Source organism: Terrapene carolina, unplaced genomic scaffold, assembly GCF_002925995.2.
Source record: "Terrapene carolina triunguis isolate 2854851 unplaced genomic scaffold, T_m_triunguis-2.0 Scaffold96, whole genome shotgun sequence".
Lineage (NCBI taxonomy): Eukaryota > Metazoa > Chordata > Testudines > Emydidae > Terrapene > Terrapene triunguis.
The window spans coordinates 28468077-28490967 of record NW_020664447.1 but is presented as its reverse complement, the minus strand read 5'-3'; the positions used below and the strand labels follow the sequence as shown (position 1 = coordinate 28490967).

The following is a 22891-nucleotide window of genomic DNA, read 5'->3' as shown; positions in this document are numbered from 1 at the left end:
TCTGCAGCAAGGATAGGACAGGTTGAGATGGAAGGATGGACAAAAACAGATAGAACAAGACTGGGGGCTTCCATTATTGAGGCTGGTTTCATTGAGGCTTCATTTTACTGCAGGGGGTAGAGGAGGGGACCATGAGTCAAGGTTCCTGGATTCTATTCCGAGTTTAGGCAATAATTCACTGGGCATCCTGGAGCCAGTCACTGTCTCTGTTCCTTAGTTTCCCCATCTGTAACACTGGTCAAATCCTACTTACCTAGCATTCTCCTAGGAGAATTAATGCTTGTTAAGAGCTTTGAGATCCTTGCATAAATGGGAACACTGAAGTGCAAAGTAAATCTTATCATCCTAAAAGTTATCTATTGTCATTCATATTAATTATTATTAATATGGGAAGCACCTGTAAAAGCTCCAGTAGAGAGAAGAACTCTTCTGGGAGGCACCAGTTTATCCAAATCTCAGTTGTGCTAGTCCACAAAATCCCCCAACAAACTAGCAAATTTCTGCAAATGGGTTGTGTGAAAAGAAACAGATACATCAGTGCCTGTTCTATAGAAACATCCATACCTCCTACTGAACATTTCCCTGAGACACACACACAAATGTACACTCACATGTGCATTCATCCATGGATACATACCCTCTCAGTGTACACCCACCCTGCAAGCACAGCCTCTCTCCCTCTCCATGCGCGCGCACAGATGGAATCCTGGGCTGTTTTAATCACCTCATTTTTATCTTCAGAAATGGAAAAAATGAATCAGTGGCCTTACTGAGCATATCATTGATTCTGGTCTCAACCAGACCTTTCAAAATAAAGGGATGATGGAAAGGTCATCTGGATGAAGAAAAATGAAAAAATCTCAAACACCCATGGGGAGCGCATTGCAAGCAAAACTGCTGCATGTCCTTATCAAGGGAAACTGTGCAATGAGCCATAGCTGGGCAAAGACACTCACAGGTCAAAGACTGGGGACAGTGGATGGAGTGCACACCTGCATTTATAGAGTGCTTCCTCATGCATTGCTGTATCTGACAGCGCTCTACAAGGGCTCAAGTGCTTTATTAAGTCTTTTGGCTAAAGGGCAGGGAACATCCTTTTTAGTGGCAAATAGCCTACAGTGTGTTAATTGAGAGATCTTTCTCCCTTCTGGAGATAGGGGCAAAGTCTTCCACCATCCTCCCATTTCAGTATCCCTTACTCTCAAGGGCCTCTTATTGTAGTGACCTTGCCTACCACCTGCTGTGGCTCTTTCCAGAGTCCATCAATGGTGCTTCCCTACATTGGCCAAAAGAGCTATTCTGCAAGCCCCAGAATGAGACCTCTGCAATGCGACAGTACGAGGCACTGTCAGGAAACCACTGGACCACTCCATCCTACTGGCCTTTGGATGGTGATCTAATGACATTAGTTGTTCAGAGACCTTGGAGCCAAAAGATGCATCTATACAGGGAGAATTAGAACGGGTTTATCAGCAGCAGCGCAAGTGCCAGTGTAAACAGGGCTCAGGTGCTTTTACCACTGTGTCATATTTCCTCAGCCTGGACAGTACTGATTTTTACACTGCAGCTAATACCAGTGGCAGCTACACTATTGCAGGAGTTGTTATGCTACTGGCGCTAACTTTTCTAGAGCAGACAAGACCCTGTGGACAGTTCTTGTCTGACTTCCAGCTCAGTTTGGCAGAACTAAGCATCCAATCTTTTGGGTGCTTATTCAAACACAACTCCAACTTTAACCTCAGGGTCTCCCGTAGCCAGGGATGCTGGAACAATTTGTATAGTGGGGGTGCTGAGAGCCATTGAACCAAACTGTAAACCCTGTATATGATGGAAACCACTTCAAACCAGGGGGTGTGGCAGCACCCCCAGCACTAGCACCTATCCCGGTAGCCCCCTTTGAACTGCCCCTGCTGCACAGTAGGTTCAGCATGCCAAGAAAACTTTTCAACACAAACTAGGCCAGCATCCGCCTAGCAGCTCTGCTCGCCAAGAACTTGACTTTGGTCCAGGAATGTCTGAGCTCAAACAACATTCAAAGAACTTCCCTCATCCTTTACTGGTTAGGATTATTTCTGACAGTTGTCTAATGTGCTCTTTCTCCAGCCAATATGTTGCACTAACACACACAGAGAAACAAAAATCTCCCTTTCCAAAGGATTGAGATGGGAACTTATGGACTCAATATGCTCCAGTGACACCACAAACAGAAATGCAACAATAGGAAGAGAGACATTTTTGTTGTCCTCTTTAGCCCTGTTTGTCAAGATTTATGTCTTTTCCCCCCACGAGTGTTTGTTGCTTCTCTCTCTCCCTTGCGTGCTTGAGGCAATCAGATCTGGCAGAAGCAGTGTTGCAGCGTCTGCTACGATCTCTCACCCAGAGTGCCCCTGCCAATGTTTTCCAGCTCCCAGACTGGGGAACAGCTTACAGACTGGTTCTAAACTCATCTGCAATCTGCTGTCAAGTGCTGGAAATGGAACCAGTGCTGCTTAGAAGAGGGAGACGAGGCAGCAGTATTTCATACAGTTCAATTGTCCCATTAATGCTGGGTGAAAACCTTCAAGAGCCAGCCAAAGTACAAGTCTGTTTTGCTGAAAGTTTTTTGAAACATGAGGGCTTTGGGTAAGTGTAGGGTCAGGGCCGGCTCCAGCATTTTTGCTGCCCCAAGCGGCGGAAAAAAAAAAAAAAGTTAAAGCCGCGATCGGCGGCACTTCGGCGGCAGCTCTACCGCTTCGTTCTTCGGCGGCAATTCGGCAGCAGGTCTTTCCCTCCGAGAGGGACTGAGGGACCCGCTGCCGAATTGCTGCCAAAGAGCCGGACGTGCCGCCCATCTCCATTGGCCGCCCCAAGCACTTGCTTCCTTCGCTGGTGCCTGGAGCTGGCCCTGTGTAGGGTGCATATTTCTGTAGGGGGCGGGGGCAGGGTAGGGAGTCTGGATTTGGCTAACCAGGAGGTTCAGTAAAGTGTAGGCCAGAAAAAAGTGACATTATACTGAATGTCCTTGTTAAAAATTGGGGTGATGGAAAGTACTGGACTGAGAGCCCGGGAGACTGAAATAGTCTGTTTATCTCCAGAACCAGAATGATAAGGGCACAGCAATGCAAGCTTCTCTCCCCCCACTCCGCCAACATGCCTATCTCCTGCCTTGGAGGGACCATCACTAGTGGTGAGAGGGCACTTGATTTTCCATCGTCCATTCCATCTTCACCTCTCTGTTGAAAGGGCCAATAAGTGACAATAGGTTCAGATTGTAGACGTGGTTTCTTTGTGATTGACATTCCCCTGGTAGGCACAAGACTCACAAAACTCATTCCAGACCTGGGTCACTAAACAGCCAATAGATGGCAATGACGCTGAGTCACTAATGACCTAGGTTGGGTTTGTATTTAACTTCTGGGTGTCTTGCCATCTATGCAAAATAGCAATGCCTGATTCTGCATCATGTTCAAGAGCACTGATTTGGGGGTTATTTTTAAGCATATAACTACATAAATGGCCCTTTCCTGAGTTTTGTGACCCATTATACTCTGTGCAATGTAAATAGCAATAACAATGAGAGATGGTGAAAGAATCAAAGACAAGAGGGACAAGAATCGAGTTTTCAGCTGCAGATTTAAGGTTGGAAAATGCAACAAAAAGTTACATAATCCTTTGACACCAACTCTCTTCATCCATTAGATTTGGGGAAATATGCAAATTGCTATTGATGACACAAAGTCATGCTGCTGCAGTATATTTAAAGCCCATGTAGTGAAAGGACACTGTCAAAACAAGACCCGGGTGGTACACTGATACCAAGAGCTGGCAGGCAGTGTAAATGCATTGTTTAGGCAGTTAGGAATGTTTAAGGGCTGAGTTATAGTCACCATGACAGGGACCCATAAACCACATCAGCTCCCACAGCATAGTCTGTTTAAAGCTCCTGGTGACGCACTTGTCAGCCCTGGAATTATTTCCCCTTACCTGTCGGTTCTGGTACATGTCTTTCCCCATGAGGCAGTCCTCCTTGCTGACAAATGCCCCATCCCGGCTCTGGAGCTCTCGCTGGCAACAAGCTTCCGGGACCACATCATCTGAATGGAGGAGTCGGAAATGAGGAGTTTTTTCAAAGTCTTCCGGCCCATTCACTCCACAGCAGCCAAACTAGGGAGGGACACAGGAAGGACAGAAATCCATAAGTTCCACATTGTCACTTCTGAAAGGAAGCACCACAAATCCTTTCGAAGTGATGATTTTGTGGGGTGTGAAGGGTCGAGGTTCAGTGAAGGGAGAGTGAGGGCAATGTGGCTGCATTTGTGTTTTTATCCTGGCATATCTTTCATCCATTGATTTCAAACCACTTTATAAAGTATCATTATCCCCATTTTACAGATGGGGACACAGACACAGAGATTAAGGGCCTGATCCAAAGCCCACTGGGAGTCTTGCTGTTGACTACAATGGGCTTTGGATCATGTCCAAAGCGACATGCTCAAGATCACAGAGTGAATCAGTAGCAGAGCACAGAATTCAATCCAGGCTCCTTATTTCCCAGTCCTCCCTGTGGCTGATATCCAAGATGCTGCTGGTTCTTCCCATGCCAGCTCTAATGCACTAGATGATTCACTGAAGGGCCACTGCAAGTACTCAAGTGATTCGCTGCATCTACCACCTTTCAGGCTGCAAAAAGTTTAAACATTTCATGCATAAAATGTAATCTTCTTCTTTACATTCCTGAATCAGCATTAAGGGCAACTCGCTTCTTTAATTTTAAAACTGAATTGAAAGCTGTGGAGACTGATGTCATTTATTTATCTGCTGAATAGGCACAGCATGAGTTGTACTAATGCAAACTTTCCACACACACGCAGCCCCTACTTCCTGCAACTGGAGAAGAGAGTGGGGGACAACTTCTAGTAGAGGAGAGGGGAATTCAGACTCTACAGCAATCCTTAACTTCCCCGCTGAGCATCCCAATTAAGATGGCCAGTACTTCCGTACTAGTAATTAGACTATAAGTCACCTGAAGAAGAGCTCTGTGTAGCTCAAAAGCTTATCGCTCTCACCAACAGAAGTTGGTCCAATAAATGATATTACCTCATCCATCTTGTCTCTCAAATATCCTGGGACCAATACGGCTACAACAACATTGCAAACTATCAGCCACCAACTCATTTCACCAGGGCCATTGAAAAACCACAAGATAGTAACAACTTTTGGCCATAGCTGACCTAATCTGGATTTGAAGCAGAATCCTAGAGGTGAAAGGGTCTATAGCGATGACCCATCCCCTGTACCATCCAGCTAGCTGACTGTCTCCAACACTGTACTCTCCCCCTTCTGCAGGCAGCTCAAATACTACGTCGCTTTTAGCAAGGGAGGTGTTGCTGGTAGAATTTTAATCTAACTCCTAATTGATAAATACAATCCAGATTGGTTTGTATGCAGCAATGTACACTTCACAGCAGGGAAGCATAGGCTGCAGCACTGGGGCAATGCTTCCCTTTATATTAGTGACAGAGCTAGCTGCCACCAGGAGATCCAGGAGCAAACCAGCTTACTGTGATCATAACCGAGTTCCAGGTGGAAGAGAAGACATCGGTCTCATTGTTCCCCTGATAGTGCTTCTTTAGCTCCTTGGTGAAGAATTCTCTGGTCAGCTGAAATACACAGAACACAGATTATTGCCAGCACCTCAATTCAAAGTACTCTGGTGAATGCTATTATTCATTACAAATCTAAGTGTAGATACAAGATCCTGTGCAGTTAGCACCTGACAGATTAAACTAAAATTATTTTATAAACTAGGGACTCCCTGCTTTGGTGCATGGACATTAGCTCTGCATCCTTTTAGGGTGAACAATGCATCTGCTGCCCAATTAGAAACTAAGGGCCCGATGTGAGGGGGTGGTGCTTAGCACCTCCTTAAAGGTGCTGAACACCCGCAACTCCCATTGGCTTCAGTGGGAGTTAACAATGCTCACCAACTTCCAGCAGGCTCTTGCAGGATCAGGCTATAACAGATCTGCCCTTCAATTCAAACCACAACTATAGGCAGGTATGAAGATGAAGCCTGCAAGGGATTAAGAGCCTAATGCAGTGGTGGGCAGCCTGCGGCCTGTCAGGGTAATCCGCTGGCGGGCCGCAGCTCCCAGTGGCCACGGTTCGCCATTCCCAGCCATTGGGAGCTGGGGGAAGCAGCAGCCAGCATGTCCCTGTGGCCCACGCTGCTTCCCACAGCTTCTATTGGCTGGGAACAGCGAACCGCAGCCACTGGGAGCTGCGGGTAGCCGTGCCTGTGGACAGTCAATGTAAACACTGTCTTGCGGCCCGCCAGCAGATTACCCTGATGGGCCGCGTGCAGCCCGCAGGCCGAGATTGCCCACCACTGGCCTAATGCAATGCCCCATGAAGTAATTTGGTTTCTTTACATTGACTTGTGTGGTGGCTGGATCAGGCCCTAAAAGAGTTCATGCTTTGTGTGGAAAGCCCATTACATGTGCAGGGTTTAGATGACACCATGTGCATGTGGTGTACAAGGGCTGGACAGTTGTGCATGTGGGAGGGTCTTTATGCCTGAAGATACTGATTAGCATGTGAGGATTTTGCACCCAATGCTCCCTTCATTGTGCATTCTTCTGCATCTTCAGTTTTACAGTGAGTGGCCATGCTTTTATAAAATGTAGAGGAGACACTGCCATCTATAAAATGCTGACTGCACCTTAGCATTATCCATGGTGAATGGCACTTGTTCGCTAAAACCAGCTGGACTTGTTTAGATTTAAAAGTTAAAAATTGATTTCTACATATATTTTTAAGTTAACATTCTCTTTTAATTTTTTTTATATATGGAGCTATTTAAAAGAGCTTCATATAACAAAGGACTAAAAGGGACACTAAGACCGATCTGAAAAGCCACATAAACATAGCAGTTAAATCTACCAGACCTTAGACAATTCATCTCTGAAAGACATGATTCTCCTCTCATTTACACCAGTATAATCTCCATTTACTTCAGTGGAATTACTCCAGATTTTTTCCAGTGTGCATGAGATCAGAATGACACCCTAATATTGTACCTTCTGTGAACAAAGATGGATATAAATCCATGTAATAAAAAGGAAAGGGTCACTGCCAACTTTTACAGTTGATATTAGAAAAAGGATTTCTTTGTCTATTGTACTAACAATGATCCAGAAAGAAAGAATTTTAAAAATCCACTTTGCATTTCCACCATTTATGTTTATTTTTTAAATTTCCTTCAGCTTGGGCAATGAAAATCAATGAAATCAGGTTTATTTTTGTTTATCGTAAAACAGAAAAATTATAATAATAATTTCCCTCAAAGTATCTGTAAAAAGAACAACAACAACAGAGACCTTGAAACAATCAAATCCTATGTTTAGTTATCACCTCTTTTCTGAGGAACAGTAAAAATAAAGTTTTAACAGTCCGGTTAAACTGAAAACTCTGAGGCAGTTTTATAGTCCTGCTGTCATTTCATAATAAAAACTTTAAGGAATCCTTTTTGCACCATTAAGTCTTGTCTTCGCTCTCTCTCTAAGACCTCAATCCTGCATTGTGATCCACACAGGCAAGATCTGTCAGCCCAGAGCTCCACTGATATCAACAGGGCTCACATAGGTACAGCTGTCTGACCCCGCCTCATATACTACAGGATCAGGGCCCAAGACCGTAAGCCCTTTGGGAAAGGGACCACTTTATTTTGTGCACTATTCTATCCCACAAAATGCATTGTGGATGTGAAACAAGCAATTGTAAATATAATAAATAAAAATAGCAAAAGTCAGTTTGCTTTCACGTTCTAAGTGATGCAATGTGGGAGTTCCAAACACTGTAGGGGTGTGTGTATTTCTTTAAAAATCAATTGTTTCCACTGGAACTTTATTACAAAACTTAATGGAAATTTTAAGTGAAATTCTCACCCCACTGAAGTCAGTGGGAATTTTTCCATTGTCTTCAGTGTGGCTAGAGTTTCACCTTTATTTTTGTTCCCTGACAGGTTCTGTACAGGCCAGTTTTAAAAATCTAAATTATGAACCAAAATATAACTTGACTCTGAGTAACATTTTCTAAAACTTAAGAGTCCCATTGACTTTCTTTGAACTGTGGGCTCCACAAGATGGGATTCCGAGGGGGACTTTGCTGCCTAATTGCCACTTTAGGCACCAAAGTCCAACACTGAGGTGCCACTGTCATTCACAAAAACCCTGCTCTGCTGCTGCCTAACTCTATAGGCATCTAAATGTCTGCCATTAAAATTCCAAGGTGCCTAAGTTTTGGCAGCTGGGCTGTGCCCAGTCAGTCCTGACACCACCCAGCAGCTTGGAGCCTAACTTATGCCTAAACTCCAGCACAATTCACCAACTAGATGTTCCCCTGCCTGTCTCTCCTGTAGTGCTTGATCTGGTAGGCATGCTGTCAGCAGAGCTAACCCCTCACCAAATAACCAGGAGGAGGAGGAAGTGGTGGTATCACCCCCCAATACACTTTAGTCCTGTGGTTAGCGCATGCACCCAGGATGTGGGAAGCTCAGGTTTAACTCCCCATTCCCTCTGCCTGATGTGGAGCAGGGATTTAAACTTGGGTCTCCCCCATTCCTAAGAGTGCCCCCCTAACCACTGGGCGACAGGGTACTCTGGTGCAGGTCTCAGTCTCTCCTGTTGAAGCTGCTCCTCTGTGGATAAACCAATATTCAGATAAAGAATGATTCTGCAGCCCAGTTGTTAGGGCTTCATCTAAGAGGTGTGAGGACCAGCTTCCAGTCCCCCTGCTTCAATTACTATGTAATTATTTGCACTACTTGAACAGCTTCAACAGGAAAAATTGAGAGAAGTCTCAACATTGCAGCATCTAAGTCCCCCTTGTGAATCCCACCCCTGGACTTAGGCTAAGACACTTATGTGCTTTCGAAAATCTGAATGCCACCAATGACACAGGATATGGATTTTCCCTTGAGAAACCAGCACATTGGGAATTGATGAGTTAGAAGGTGCAAAAACATATGCTCAGCATTCTGCTTGCCTTCCCTTCTGCATAATTTACCCACCCAGGCGCTTATCCTATGGAGACAGCAGCACAGGCTTTTTATGGAGGCGTGTCTGTTTCTTAAGTGCAGACTTTGAAACTAATATTACAGTTGGTAATAATCCCAACTGGCTGCTTTTGGCTAGGTCTGAAACAAAAGAGTCATTTGAATATAAAGTGAAACCTTTATTTTGACAGGAGTGATCCCAGAGGAAATTGTTCAGAGTTTGTGTGTGATTTTTATGAGGCTTGGCCTAAAACAAAGCCCAAAGCTAGAACAGGGGCATGTTTTCCAGAAAAATAACTAATTCCCCTTTGTGGCTGTTAAACTGCAGTTTGTCTCAAACATCTGAAGTTCAGATAAATGTTAAATATGGGATTGCATGAGCTACTTTCTTCTTTAAATAAATACATAAAAAAATAATAAACAGGATAAATGCAGCAAGATATTCCCAACCCCATATTCATTTCCCCCTTTGTCTGAGGCTAATAAAGGAGCCAATGAGTTTTTTGTACATTGGAGTATGATACCATGAGCTATTCAGATGGGAACAAAGGCCCTAACAACAACATTTCTCTCTTACATAGTGCTTTTCATTCATGGATCTCAAGGTGCTTTACACAGGAAGGTAAGCATCATTTTTCAATTGGAGGGAGCTGAGGCATCAAGAGCTGAAGTGTCTTGCCCAAGGTCAAACAGCAGGACAGTGGCAGGCCAGGGAATAGAACCTAGGAATCCTGACTCCCAGTCTAGTGCCTTATCCACTAGCCCACACTGCCCCAGTGCACTGCCTTTTTGCCCAACGAGGGAATTTGCTGACTCTCTAATAAGGGTGCTAATATATTATTGCTAAACACAAACACACCTTGCAGAGAATGAAAGAAGCTCCATGTGGAGCTGTTACCCACAACACACTAAACCCTGTCTTTAAAAAAAAAAAATCAAGGATTCCATCAGTGTTCCACCAAAGCCTCGGAGGGGAACAGAAGGAGCAGGTCTTATGCCCAAGACAAGTCACCTTTGGTTTGGGCTGTGTTTCTCTCTCGATTTATTGTTCATAGAAGGAACTGATCATCATACGGAGTGACATAACCAGCATCCAGATGAAACAGAGTGCTGTATCTTCACAAACCTCCTACCCACCTCTGCCCCCCCCCCCCCCCCGAGGAAACTTTGAGGCTACCTGGAACAGGTGAGGGCAACAAATCTCATTACTGATTGCCATGCATTTCAGCGTCCACTTCAAAGCCCCCTTCTTGTCTCACAGACCATGTGTCTCTCTATCCTCTCCCCTCCTTTAGCCCCAGTTCATTCTCTGTCCAGTTCACACAGTTCTCATTGCTGGTGAGGTGAGAGGCGTCTCTGCCACTCCTGCTATCTGGAACGCTCCCCTCCTTTCTCCCCATCTCATTGACTCTTCATCTCATTTCAAATCTCAGCAGAAAACAACTCTTTCCTCCCTTGTCTTTGATTCTTCATTTCTTTTCCTCCCTCTGCTATTAACTATTTAACACTATAACTGTATTATTTAACTCAGTCGAGTGTTCTGGGAGCTAGTTTGCAGGCAAGATGCTATACAAGATAAAGTTGTATTGCACCCTGTCTGGAAAGTGAGCAGTTGGAGTCTATCCATTACTTCTGTGTCACTGGATGCACCTAGAGACTGTGTTCATACAGAGAAGTATGCTGACTACAACAGCATCGGACAACTGAAGGAGTTTCCAAGAAAAGCCACTTGCTTGCATCTGCATTCCACATTGCAGTGTGGAAAGTAACCACATTGCTGCTTCTCAGGATAACATTTTAACCACTTGTCTCTGAAATCAGTTATTTTAACAACATTGACCTTCACTCCTACATCTCTGCTACCATGTATGGGTTGTCCCATCATTTGTACATGCTTCAGTACTAGAGGAGAGAAAAGGTGTCCGAGCACCATCTTATAAAAATGGCTCAAATACTTACTTACTCCAGACATAGATTCAAACAGAGATCAAGCCTTGTCCCTCTGGCAGGCAGGTTGTCAAGCCACCCAGCCTTGGGCTAACCCATAGACCATTGGTTCTCAACCTCTCAGACTATTGTACCCCTCTCAGGAGTCTGATTTGTCTTGCGTACCCCCAAGTTTCACCTCACTTATAGACTATTTTCTTACAAAATCAGACATAAAAATACAAAAGTGTCACAGCCACTAGTACTGAAAAATTGCTCATTTCTTTTTCATTTTTACCATATAATTATAAAATAAAATGATTGGAATATAAATATTATACTTACATTTCACTGTATAGAGCAGTATAAACAAGTGATTGTCTGTATGAAATTTTAGTTTGTACTGACTTTGCTAGTGTTTTCTATGTAGCCTGCTGTGAAACTAGGCAAGTATCTAGTTGAGTAGATGTACCCCATGGAAGACCTCTGCGTACCCCCAGGAGTATATGTACTCCTGGTTGAGAACCACTGCCACAGACAATAGCAAAATGAATCACAAATAATTCCCAAACCACAGCATACACAAGGTGGGGCTGTTTAAAAAAGTACAGCAGAAAAATAGGCTTTGTTGAAAAGAAGCGTGAGGAGGGAACAAACTCGTGCAAGCTGAGTTTAACACATGTACAGCTGTCTTCTGTGACTCAGTGTCTGTGAATGGGCAATGGGTAGAATCTCTAAAGTTCTTCACAACTTCTTGTTCCTAAACTACTAACTTGCCTGCAGTAGGAGATGTCCACCTCTAGAAACTATAGATTTTCTAAAAGATTTTTCATGCCTCAGCTGGCCATTTTGATGGGGGTTTCATCTGGTTCTTGTTACTTCATAGACAGATTTTAACACAATAACCCAATTCAAAGCCAACGCTTTCTGAAATAACCAGCTGAGCTTGCAAGGTAGTGAGTATCCTCAACTTCCGATGGCTTCACTGGGGGCTGAGAGCACTGGTACCTGGCCAGATTGAGCCCTAGAGGAATACAGACATGCTAACAAGCCACAGTAGGGGGCTGCTCACCCAGTGACTCCCACTGACAATAATAAATTACATATGCACAGCCAGGGAGAACAGCGCTAAGAATCTGCTCCTGCAGTCATGGAACTCACGCTGAGGTCAGTGGGAGCTTTTCCTGAATGAGGACAGCTGAATCAGACCCCCACTGGGCCTGATTCTTCTCTCACTAACCCCCTGTAAATTGGGATTAAAGCTCCACTGACGTAATGGAATTACACTGGTGTAAGTGAAAGGAGCATCAGGCCCATATGTTTATCTAGCCTCTGTTCCAGAACTGGGTGTAGTCAGTCACCGCAAGCTGTCTCCTCCTGCCCCAAGAGCCTATTCATGAATGTTTAGTTTTCTGTCCCCTAGAAAGATAAACCTGGTGTCGCAATACCTGAAACTGCAGAGCAGTGTGTGTGTGGGAGGGCAGCACTTCTATGTGTGAGGCCCACTTCTTGTGCTTTCCTGAATGAATCCTCTCAAGAACTCTTAACGCAAGAGCTGTACTGACCAGACCATCCTAGACCCCCCAGGCTGTAACCTCTATTTACAGAGCTGCAACTATTCCCACTAAGGCACAGTCTCACTCTCATTCGGAATGGAGCGACCCCACTGTTTACAAAGCACTTCTTTCCCTACTGCTTAATTGTGAAGCAAGCATACAAAGACCACCCGCTTATAACCAAAAAAAAAGGTCTTCCCCTCTATTCCCACAGACCATTCTACTGTACAAATATAGTATTGTTTTGCTATCAGCTTTCCAACTATTTCCTCTCTCTTTGATTTATAAAACTGTTATACGAATAACAATGTAGCCTGTCTGGAGTAAATCAAATCTGCCTCATTACAAAGTCCTTCTACACTTGCTCACCCATGTGTTTCTGCTACACTCTGTATATGAGCTGAGACAAATGTACACATTATTTTTATTAACACGTCCATTGCAGTAGTGCACAGAGGCCCCAGTCAGGAGTGGGCCTCACTATGACAGGCGCTGCATTGACAGAGTGAAAGAAGGTCCCTGGCCCCAACGGGCTTACAGTCTCAGACGAGACACAATAAATAGTTGTAACAAACAATTGGAAGGGAAATGGGAAGGAAGATGAGGAACCAAACAGCAACATGAGTCTGCACAGGCCAAATAAATAAGATAAATACAAGAAGTCACCAGTGGCCGCCTGCTATTCACTATTCGTTGGCAGCTTCTCGTGGTCATCACAGTGAGTCTTGATCTGAAGAGGGACTTGAAGGGGTACAGGATTTTGCCTTTATGGACTAGTTCACAGGGGAGACAAGAAAGAAAATGCAAAGGCTCTTGGAGAGACAAATGGGTAAAGGAGACTACAATCACACGTAGGCAGGGGGCAATGCAACAGAAGCACCACAGACAACTAGGGAGAGACTAAGTTGTGACGAGCCTTAGGCTATGTCTACACTACAAATGGGTCGATGTAAGGTATGTAGGCATAAAGCTGCCGCAGTTAGTATATCACTTGTGTGTGTGCACACTCAGCTCCTTGTGTTGGCGCTGCATATGCTCATCAGGAGTGCTTGTATTGATGCACAGCATGGTGCATCACAGGTAGGCATCCCAGTGTGCCACCTACCATCCTATCATGCACTGTCTTTTGAGAAATTTAGGCAATGCACGGTAGGGCAGAAATGAGTTGTGCAGCGGTCACTGGATGCGAGGGGTCAAGGTCCCATCAACGCAACTTTCTCAGTCCCATAATGTCATTCATATCTCATAATTTTCACACCTTTTTTAAGATTCCACAAACCTGCGTGGCACTCCTCACTGTCCACCATCTCTGACAGAAGCAAGAAGCTCACACAGCTCAGCACTAGTGTCATGAATGGTACACACACAGGATGAACAATCCTCCAGGATTTGCAGAGCTGCAGGAAGAACCTCAGCAATAGGGGCACAGCTATTTTTCTGAGGACAGACTGTTGCGGACATAGCAAAAAAACAATTCAAGGATGTTGGTGGAGTTCACGGAACGGCTGCAGATGGTGGAGCACAGCTGCTGGGTCTGAGAAATGACCACTGACTGGTGGGATTGCATCATAATACAGGTTTGGATGACGAGCAGCGGCCGCAGAACTTTCATATACAACAGGCCACATTCCTAGATCGATGTGCCAAGCTCACCCTAGCACACTAGTGCATGGACACCAGAATGAGAGCTGCACGGACAGTGGAGAAGCGAGTGGTGATCACACTGTGGAAACTTGCAATGCCTGGTTGCTACCGGTCAGCGGGAAATCATTTTGGAATTGGAAAAGCCACAGTGACGACCGTTGTCATGCAAGTGTTTAGGGCCATTAATCGTCTCCTGCTATGCATGTGACTCTTGGCCAATGTGCAGGACATAGTGTATGGATTTGAAGCAATTAGGTTCCTGAAGCGTGGCAGGGTTATAGACGGCACACCCGTCTGTATTTTGGCACCAGCCCAGCTTGCCACAGAGTACATCAGTAGAAAGGGCTACTTTTCTATGGTTATGCAAGTATTGGTTGATCACCAGGAACATTTCACCGATATCAGTGTGGGCTGGTCAGGGGAAGTGCAAGATGTTTGCATCTTCAAGAACACAGGACTGCTTGGAAAGCTGCAAGCAGGGATATTCTTCCATGACTGGTGGATTGCCATTTTGAGATGCTGAAATTCCACCAGCCTACCCCTTGCTTTCCAGGCTCGTGAAGCCATACACTGGTCACCTGGACAGCACTAAGGAAAGGTTCAACTACCCACTCAGCAGGGTGCAGAATGACAGCTAAATGTGCTTCTGGTAGATTAAAGAGACACTGGTGTTGGATACTCTTAAGATTCAATCTCAGTGAGAAAAATATCCCAGTGGTTGTTCCCTACACAGTATCTGTAGGTAAAAGGGGGGGGGGGGAATTGCTGCTGGGGTGGAGGTGGAACAGCTGTCTGCTGAGTTTGAAGAGCCAGATACAAAGGTGAGTAGAAGATCTCAGCGTGGAACTATGCAGCAGAGGGAAGCCTTGCAAGAGCACTTTAACGATCAACCACAGTAATGTGGTGTGGTGGACTGTGCCCTACCTGGCCCTGAAGTTTTGGCAGCTGTTAAGGATTGTGTAACGCTTGGTGTACATTTATGAATACAACAGGCTTTTAATGTACCTATGAGTTATGCAGTACTTGCTGTACATTTATAATTACTACACTGTGCTTTTCACTGAACTTATGAGTTCCGTGGTCCTGTACAATTACAAGTTCTGGGTGCTTTGAGTAGCACTAGGCATTCTGCAGGATATGTTGTGAAGTAATAAAGATGAATGTATTCATAAGAACGTAAGATCAAAATAAAATAGAAATGTATTGTGTACCAAAAACAGTGCAACAATCATGTGCAATTGAAAAACAAGTACAATACAAACTCTAAAAAATAAATGAATGGAACAGAACTTTACAATTAGAAAGGTAGAAAACATTCCTGGCCATTTCAGTCCATTTTGGCTACACATACACCAACCTCTCACAGGCTCTCACAGGTCAGTGTATGTGAAGCTGTGGTTGCCCTTACTGTCCCCCAGCTTGGAGTGGCAGGGGTAGGGATGCAGCCCCTATTGCCATGTGGAATGTTGCGGGATATAGAGAGGTGCTAAAATGGAGTTCTCCAGTCATGGCAAAGGGAGACAAACACATGACTGCTAGACCTATAAGTCAATGAGAGCCTGCAGCATCTGTGTTTGCTGCCTAAGAAGCCTCATTATGTCCTGTGCAGCTCCCTCTCCTGCTGGGATTCTCTCTCCTGTCTGCTCTTTCCTTCTCCATACTGTCTGCAATATTCACCCTGCAGGCCCTCTTGTTCACAGTCCAATGCAGCACTGCCTTGCAGGATCTTGCTGAACATACCCTCCCTAGTCCTCTTCTTTCTCCTCCTCATCAGGGTCAGGCATTCTGTGGGTATGGAGGGAGCACCTCAATGGCAGCAGCTACACAGACAGATGTATAATTGTATTTACAGTCACAATGGAAAATGGAAGATAATTTATGGAGTTCCCTTCCCTTATTCCCATAAGGGTTTTAAATTAGACATGCTGTAACGGGATGGCACCCACCTCTTGCGAGTGCCCGCTGGCCAGGTGCGTGAGCCTGCACTCTCTGAGTCTGCGATGACCCCTGTTGGTGGTTTCTCAGGTGGGTTTTCAATGACTCAGCCCCCCGCCCAAAGTCTCTCTCACACAGTCTGTATGTGAAACAAAACAAGACCCCTTCCAGGGCATACAATCCAACTGGGGCCTATCCCAGTACCCCTCTGTTGGTATCTCTGTAGCCCTCCCGGGCTCAATCTTTAAATTGTCCTGGACCTGGTATAGGGCCATAACTGCAGGGCTTCCTTCCTGGAGACACTGTCTTCATCCACTCTGGGCCTTTCACTGACCCCAGCTCTCCAGCTGGGCCACTAAACCACCTGATCCCCTTCTGGGAGTGTTTCATAATTCAGTATGCAGCCCTTTCTCTGGACCTTCTCAACTCCATTCCTCAGAGCTTAAGCCACTTCCCTAGTGGCTGGGAGGGGACCCAGTCCTGCTCACTACTCTGGGTCCCAGCCCAGGGACACTATGAATAGCAGCCACGGGCCTCTGCATCCCCTTTAACTAGTCACTATGCTGCTACAGGTAACTTCCCCATGGCCCCAGCATCATACCATAGGGCTGACGTCTTTTCCTCAGCTCCAGCCAGGAGCTCCCTTTTGCTTTCCCTGGTCCCTGCCAGCAACTGATCTGTCCATGGTCCTGCCATTCCTTCAGCCAGCCAGGAACTCAGTCTTCACTCCTGCAGCTCCAGACAGTAACTTCCTCTAGTACTGCAGCTCCTTTTATATGGCCCTGCTGGGCCCTGATTGGCTGGTCCCTGTAGTCTCTCTCCAATTGGCTGCATCCCTCGCAGCCACTCTAGGCAGCCTGGAAGTCTTCTTTTTATATATGGAGATATACCTATCTCATAGAACTGGAAGGGACCTCGAAAGGTCATCGAGTCCAGCCCCCTGCCTTCACTAGCAGGACCAAGTACTGATTTTGCCGCAGATCCCTAGGTGGCCCCCTCAAGCATTGAACTCACAACCCTGGGTTTAGCAGGCCAATGCTCAAACCACTGAGCTATCCCCTCCCCTCTGGACCTTCTCTACTCCCATTCTGGGATGGGGTGTGGTAGGACCCTCAGTCCTCCAGCTGGGGGCCTCTGGGCACCTCTGGACCTAGTCCACCCCATTACACATGCCTATTGACAGTTCAGCTTTGGATTGCCTCTGCACAGCACTGCTCTCCAGTCCCAGCCATAGTGAGTATGGTCCACCAGGGGTGAAGGGCGTGGGAGGGAAATGAGGAGGAAATTGTTCGATTGCATGAAACAATAAAATGTCAGCCTTTATTACAGTGGGTACGAGTATAGGGCAATAGCACTGAATACTGGCACTATTTTCCACAGGCATGGTAATTTTAGATGATATCTCACTCCTGGAAGGTAACATGGGCAAAGAGAGCACAGCTGTTGCTGGCATCCCGAAGCCGCCTGGGCCTGTATGCTGCTAGCCTGTGTATGCAATGGTGCCTGCCAAAGTCATAGCAATGTGGCATGGTGAAGTGTCTTACTACAGAAAAAGGAATAAGGCTGCCATCCCTAGAAACCTTCAGAAGAGCATTGCAGAGTACCTCCATGAAAGTTTCATCAAGATCTCCCAGGAGGATACAAGGGACATCCCTCTGTACATAAACAAACGGTTCTGCATGGTGCCCCCATGTAGCTCTACAGGGGAATGAAAAGCAGATCATAACTCTACCTACCTGTTCGTTGTACAGCTACCTCTTCTCGTATGAGTAAAACAATGACAAGTCAATGTGTGTGTCCTGCTAACTTGGGGTTGGGCCAAGTGTCATCTTTACATTTAACCATTGTAAGGAAAAATGTATGCAAACACTTAACAGAGGTTCCTTCCCCTGGATCAGGCTGCTCTGTGCTTGGCTGGCAGGACTGGCTAGACTGTTGAGGAGTCTCAAAAAGATCCTGACTCGCAGCATAGCTGGACCCCTCGGCCCCCTGCCACATGTCCCCCTCCTCCTCCTCGCTGTTCATGACACGGTTCTGTGTCTCGGGCTCTATTGAGGTATCCATGGTGGTCTGCAGGGTGCTGGTGGGGTCTCCACCAAGTATGGCATGCAGCTTGTTGTAAAAGAAGCAGATCTGCAGCTCAGCTCCAGATCAATTGTTGGCCTCTCTGGCCTTATGATATGCCTGTTCCTTCACTTTCACACAGCACTGTTGCTGACATCCCCTGTGCAATCTTTTTGTAGATGTCCACGTTTCTACAACTGGGTCCATAGCTGTGCCTGTACAGCCTCTTCTCTTCACAGGCCCAGGAGATCCGATACCTCCTGTCTACTCCAGGCAGGAGAGTGTCTGGAGCATGAAGTAGGCACCTTCAGTTGGGCAGTTGCACACAACAATGGAGAGCTGTTGGGTGTGCTCGCCAAGGTGGGCAAATCAGGAAAGGGCATTTCAAAATGGGTAGTTTTTGCGGGGGGCAGGCAGCTTCTAGTCTCTGTCATCCCTGGGCAGTGGAGGTCACAATTGTGACCAGAATTGTGGGCCAGCTGCTGCAGGACTGTTAGGGTTGAGATAGGTCACACACAGTGCCTACACTCACCATGCATCAACCTCAGTGGGTCAACCCTGGCTCCACTTGGTTCGTGGAGGTGGTGTTATTGCATCAATGTAAAGGGGCGCATATGTCAGCTGGAGACAAATTTGAATGTAGACACAAGCACAAATAGGTTGATGCAAAACAACTTACATCGAACTAACTTTGTATTGTAGACCAGGCTTCAGAACTAAGGACCATAAATGTGTATGGGGTGTGGTGGAGAAGGGGAGCCAGTGGAGGGACTTAAAGCAGGGTTGACCTGAGCAGAATAATGGGCCAAAAAGATGATCTCTCCAGCAGCATTATGAATGGGCCTGAGGGGGACAAGTTGAGCGTCAGAAAAGCCCCAAGAGGTTAACAGTGTGGACAGAGAGTCTGGAAGGGTGTGTTCAATATACATATTAGCTCATGATATACCAGAAAATAAAGATATTTTAACTTTAACATAACTTCACTGTAAAGCTCTTCTTTCTACAGGGATGAGCAACTGGCTCTCTGGATAAACTAGACTTCCTTTTTCACAAGGAATATTCACAATATGAAGCCTAGTGATGGAGCGGCTGCCCCTCTCTGGCAGAAAAGGGGTTAAAAGTAGCCTTAGGGAGGCTGCGCTGGAGGCAGCCAATTAGAAAGGGGCTGAGAGGAGTAGCCAATCGTGGCCTGGCAGGCTCATATAAGAAGGGCTGCAGGGCAGAGCAGAGTTCAGTAGCTGACTAGAGCTTGAGGAGAGAAGACCAGGCTCCTAGCAGGAGGAAGGAGCCTCAGCATCTGGGACAAATCAGTGCTACAAGCAGGGACCAGGGGAGCCAGAGAGAGCACCTGGCGGGCTGCTAGGGCCTGAGGCCCTGAGATAAGGGCAGAAAAGGGTGCTGGAGCCACATGGGAAGTGGCCCTGGGACAAAGGACTGTAATTGCCACTGAGATAGTGGCTGGATGGAGATTACAGGTCTCCCAGAAGGGGAGAACACAGAGTGTGGCACAGCTGGAGGGCAGTGTCCCGGAAGAGGATGCCGCAGTCCTGGGAGTAGCGCGGGTCCTGGAACGAAAGCGACAGCGGCACGGCACTAGCAGAGGAGGGCGCCCTGGCGAGCAGATCTAATTCCCATGACAGCCAGCAGAAAGCGCTAGAGTGGCGAGTCCCACCCCGTCATAAGCCTAGAGAGGGGATTTTGGGTTTTCAATTAATCCAAATTCCTCCATGCACATACTATACCACTGTGATCACCATGGTATCCGATTACCTTCTAGATTTCAAGTCCCCTTACATACACCCTAGGCTCCCTGTCTTCTTTTATAAACACCACTGAAACATTTATATAGGACTTGACATTTTCAAAGAAATGAAATTGCATTATCTAACCGATTCTCACAACACTCCTTGGAGGCCATCCCCAACTTGGTGCTTTGCCTTTCTGATCAGGAGAGCTAGATAATATGCCTCCTTTCAAGTCATGGATTACACATTCGAGCACACAAGGAAGGCAGCCCCACCCCCAATGAAGTAGATACTGCAGCAGCAGTTCTTAGAACTGATGGTCAGACTTCGTTCTATTTGGGATTTGTTTACTTGGATTCCATAGGGCCCACCTGCCATGCTAGGTGCACCGCACAATTAAAACAACAATATATGGTACAAATATTAAAATAGCGTCATTCTTCTAGGATGGCTAATGACAATGCAGTTTGATGGGCTCCCACACTCAACTACACTCCCACCCACTCCAAATTCTCCACATATGCTTCACCCACACTTTTCAGTTTGTGTTTCTGTGGGCTCTTGCCCCATGAATATGGAGTCCAAGATAGTGACAACAGGGAAGAGAAGAGATGACTAACAACTCTGTGGGCTCTATTTGCTCCCTCAGGTAGCGTCTGGAAAAATGTCACCTCTCAGCTCAGTAGTAAGTGTACAACACTGAAGTGAAATCCAAACTTTGATGCCCAAGCTCAAAATGAACTCCTGATACAGTGATGTGCCTGCACATGAATCTGGACTCTGAAAAATTCAGCAGTTCTCCTGTGTATCTCACAGCATCTCTCCTGTGTATATAAACCACCTAACTGGCACAAGTTAGGTTAGTTTATATTCACTGGCTGGCTGGAAATTCTTCACACCGAGGGTAATAACGAGGCTGGTTGGATGATATTCTAAACAAACACTTGCTCAGCAGACACACAAACCACCAACTAAAGCGAGCTCCACTTGGGCAAAACCCTGCAGGCGGCTCAGAGTGCTTCCATCATGTCCACAACATAGTACTTACATTTTCTCTGAAGATAAAAGCCAGGATTGCAGCTGAGAGCTCTGCCAGGAAGATTAACAAAATAAACATGAAGAACTGGAAGAAAAAGAAAAGAGGCAGACAGCCATTAGGTATATGCCACAAACAGTAAGAACAAAAGTTTTCAGAATCACCATAGCAATAGAGAAAATGGAGAATGAAGCTTTTTTTTGAGAGTCAGTGAAAGGGTATAAACTAGGGACAGCCTAGGGCTGGTCTACACACAGAATTTGTACCACAGCAACTGTATTGGTTTAGGAACTGATATAATTAAAGCAGTACAACTCCCTAGTGCAGATGAAGTTATACCAGTATAAAGGTGTTTACATGGTACAGCTTATTCCTGTAAATGTAGGGGTACGTATATAGACTGATATGAGCATCTTTGTAGTGCTAGAACTATTTCCACACTAAGGGGTTGAACCACTTTAACGACATTGGTTTCTAAATTGATGTAAAGTGGTATAAATGCTCTAGATAGGCCAGTCCTAAATTAGGGTATGTCTACACTACGAAATTAGGTTGAATTAATAGAAGCCGGTTTTATAGAAATCGGTTGTATACAGCCGATTGTGTGTGTCCCCACATAAAATGCTCTAAGTGCTCTAGTCGGCGGACCGCGTCCACAGTAACGAGGCTAGCGTCGACTTCCGGAGCATTGCACTATGGGTAGCTATCCCAGTTAAATCCCACAGCCCTAACTCACAAACACAACCATGACAGTGAAGGAGATCAGGATTCAAAGACATGAAGGCATGATTCTCATTACAATATGGCCCCTTTACATGGCCGCATCCTTAAAGGGAGTAAAAATGTAATTCCTTCAAGATTTAAGAACCTCAAGATGTTCTCAATACTGGAGTGAGAACTCAGTAATGACTTAGGATTGGCCTGATATGTGGAAATGAGGAGTAAATAGGGGACACAGGCAGGACTGCATGACCCAGGGGATAATAAACATATGGAACAAGTTACTGATGCAGGTGGCTTAAGCAAGAACTAGAAATGAATTCAAGATACACCTGGAATTGTTTCTGTGGAAGGATAGCAGTGAGGACTTTTTTTAAATACCAGTAAGTTGGATGGGGCCAGAAGGATTTTTCTGATCCCTAGATAGTGCGTTATGAATGATGTCTGGAACATATTGCCTTTGATTTAGCAACAGTTTTCAGCAATAGAAAAAGAATTCAAACTCCCTCCTTGGAATGAACAGGATAATTTTTCTGGTGTCAATTATTAAAGCTGTAGATAATTTTTCGTGTTGGAGGGCTGTATCCACTGCCCCTTCCAATCTCCTTTCCTACCCCTGAATGGGAAGCAAAAGAAACAGCTCCTGGGGTCAGATAACAGAACAGGGCTTTAAATCTAATAATTCCTGTTAGTTGACCCACTGGCCCATTGAACTATAATCTGTTCTCATTGGCAGAGACTGCTAAATGGCTCACTCCGCCCATTCACAAATTGCTTCTATTTTTAGCTTCACAAGAGGAGAGCAGAGAGGTAGTGATTAGAATGAAAGATACTATGCAAATCTACAGCACCATCTATCAAAGGATCTCCCAATGCTTTTTAGGTGAGTCTAAGGTGATCAGTGATTAGCAAGGTTGTTGGATTAATTACATATTCATTTATTGATTACTGGCAGATACACTTTCACCCAAACACTAATACAGGGCCAGCATAGCAATGGTTGCAGCTGCTCACAGATTATCTAAGCAATCGTAATGCATCATTTATCATCCCCAAACTGGCTTGCCCTTGAACAGCGCAAACCTCTTGGACTTCCCATATTCACTGTAAAAATGTCAATAGTGATTATTAGAGCAAGAAAACAAGAATTCTATTTTGCAAAAAAAAAAACCTGAGGTTTTGAATTTTATTTTTGTTCCCACCAGAACAAAAAGGAGAGTTTTAAAAATAT

The 22891-nt window shown here is 45.5% G+C and overlaps 1 protein-coding gene across 2 annotated transcripts in view; it reads right to left on the bottom strand.

The window, feature by feature from the left end:
* The window catches only part of TSPAN18 (tetraspanin 18), a 181136-nt gene that overhangs the window by 5033 nt on the left and 153212 nt on the right, over positions 1–22891 (bottom strand). For both annotated transcript variants that reach the window (XM_026651236.2, XM_026651235.2), the window contains exons 6-8: positions 20953–21027; positions 5541–5639; positions 3964–4143 (exon numbers count right to left, since the gene is read on the bottom strand). In XM_026651236.2, the coding sequence (XP_026507021.1) occupies positions 3964–4143; positions 5541–5639; positions 20953–21027 (354 nt within the window). The remainder of the gene's footprint in view (positions 1–3963; positions 4144–5540; positions 5640–20952; positions 21028–22891) is intronic.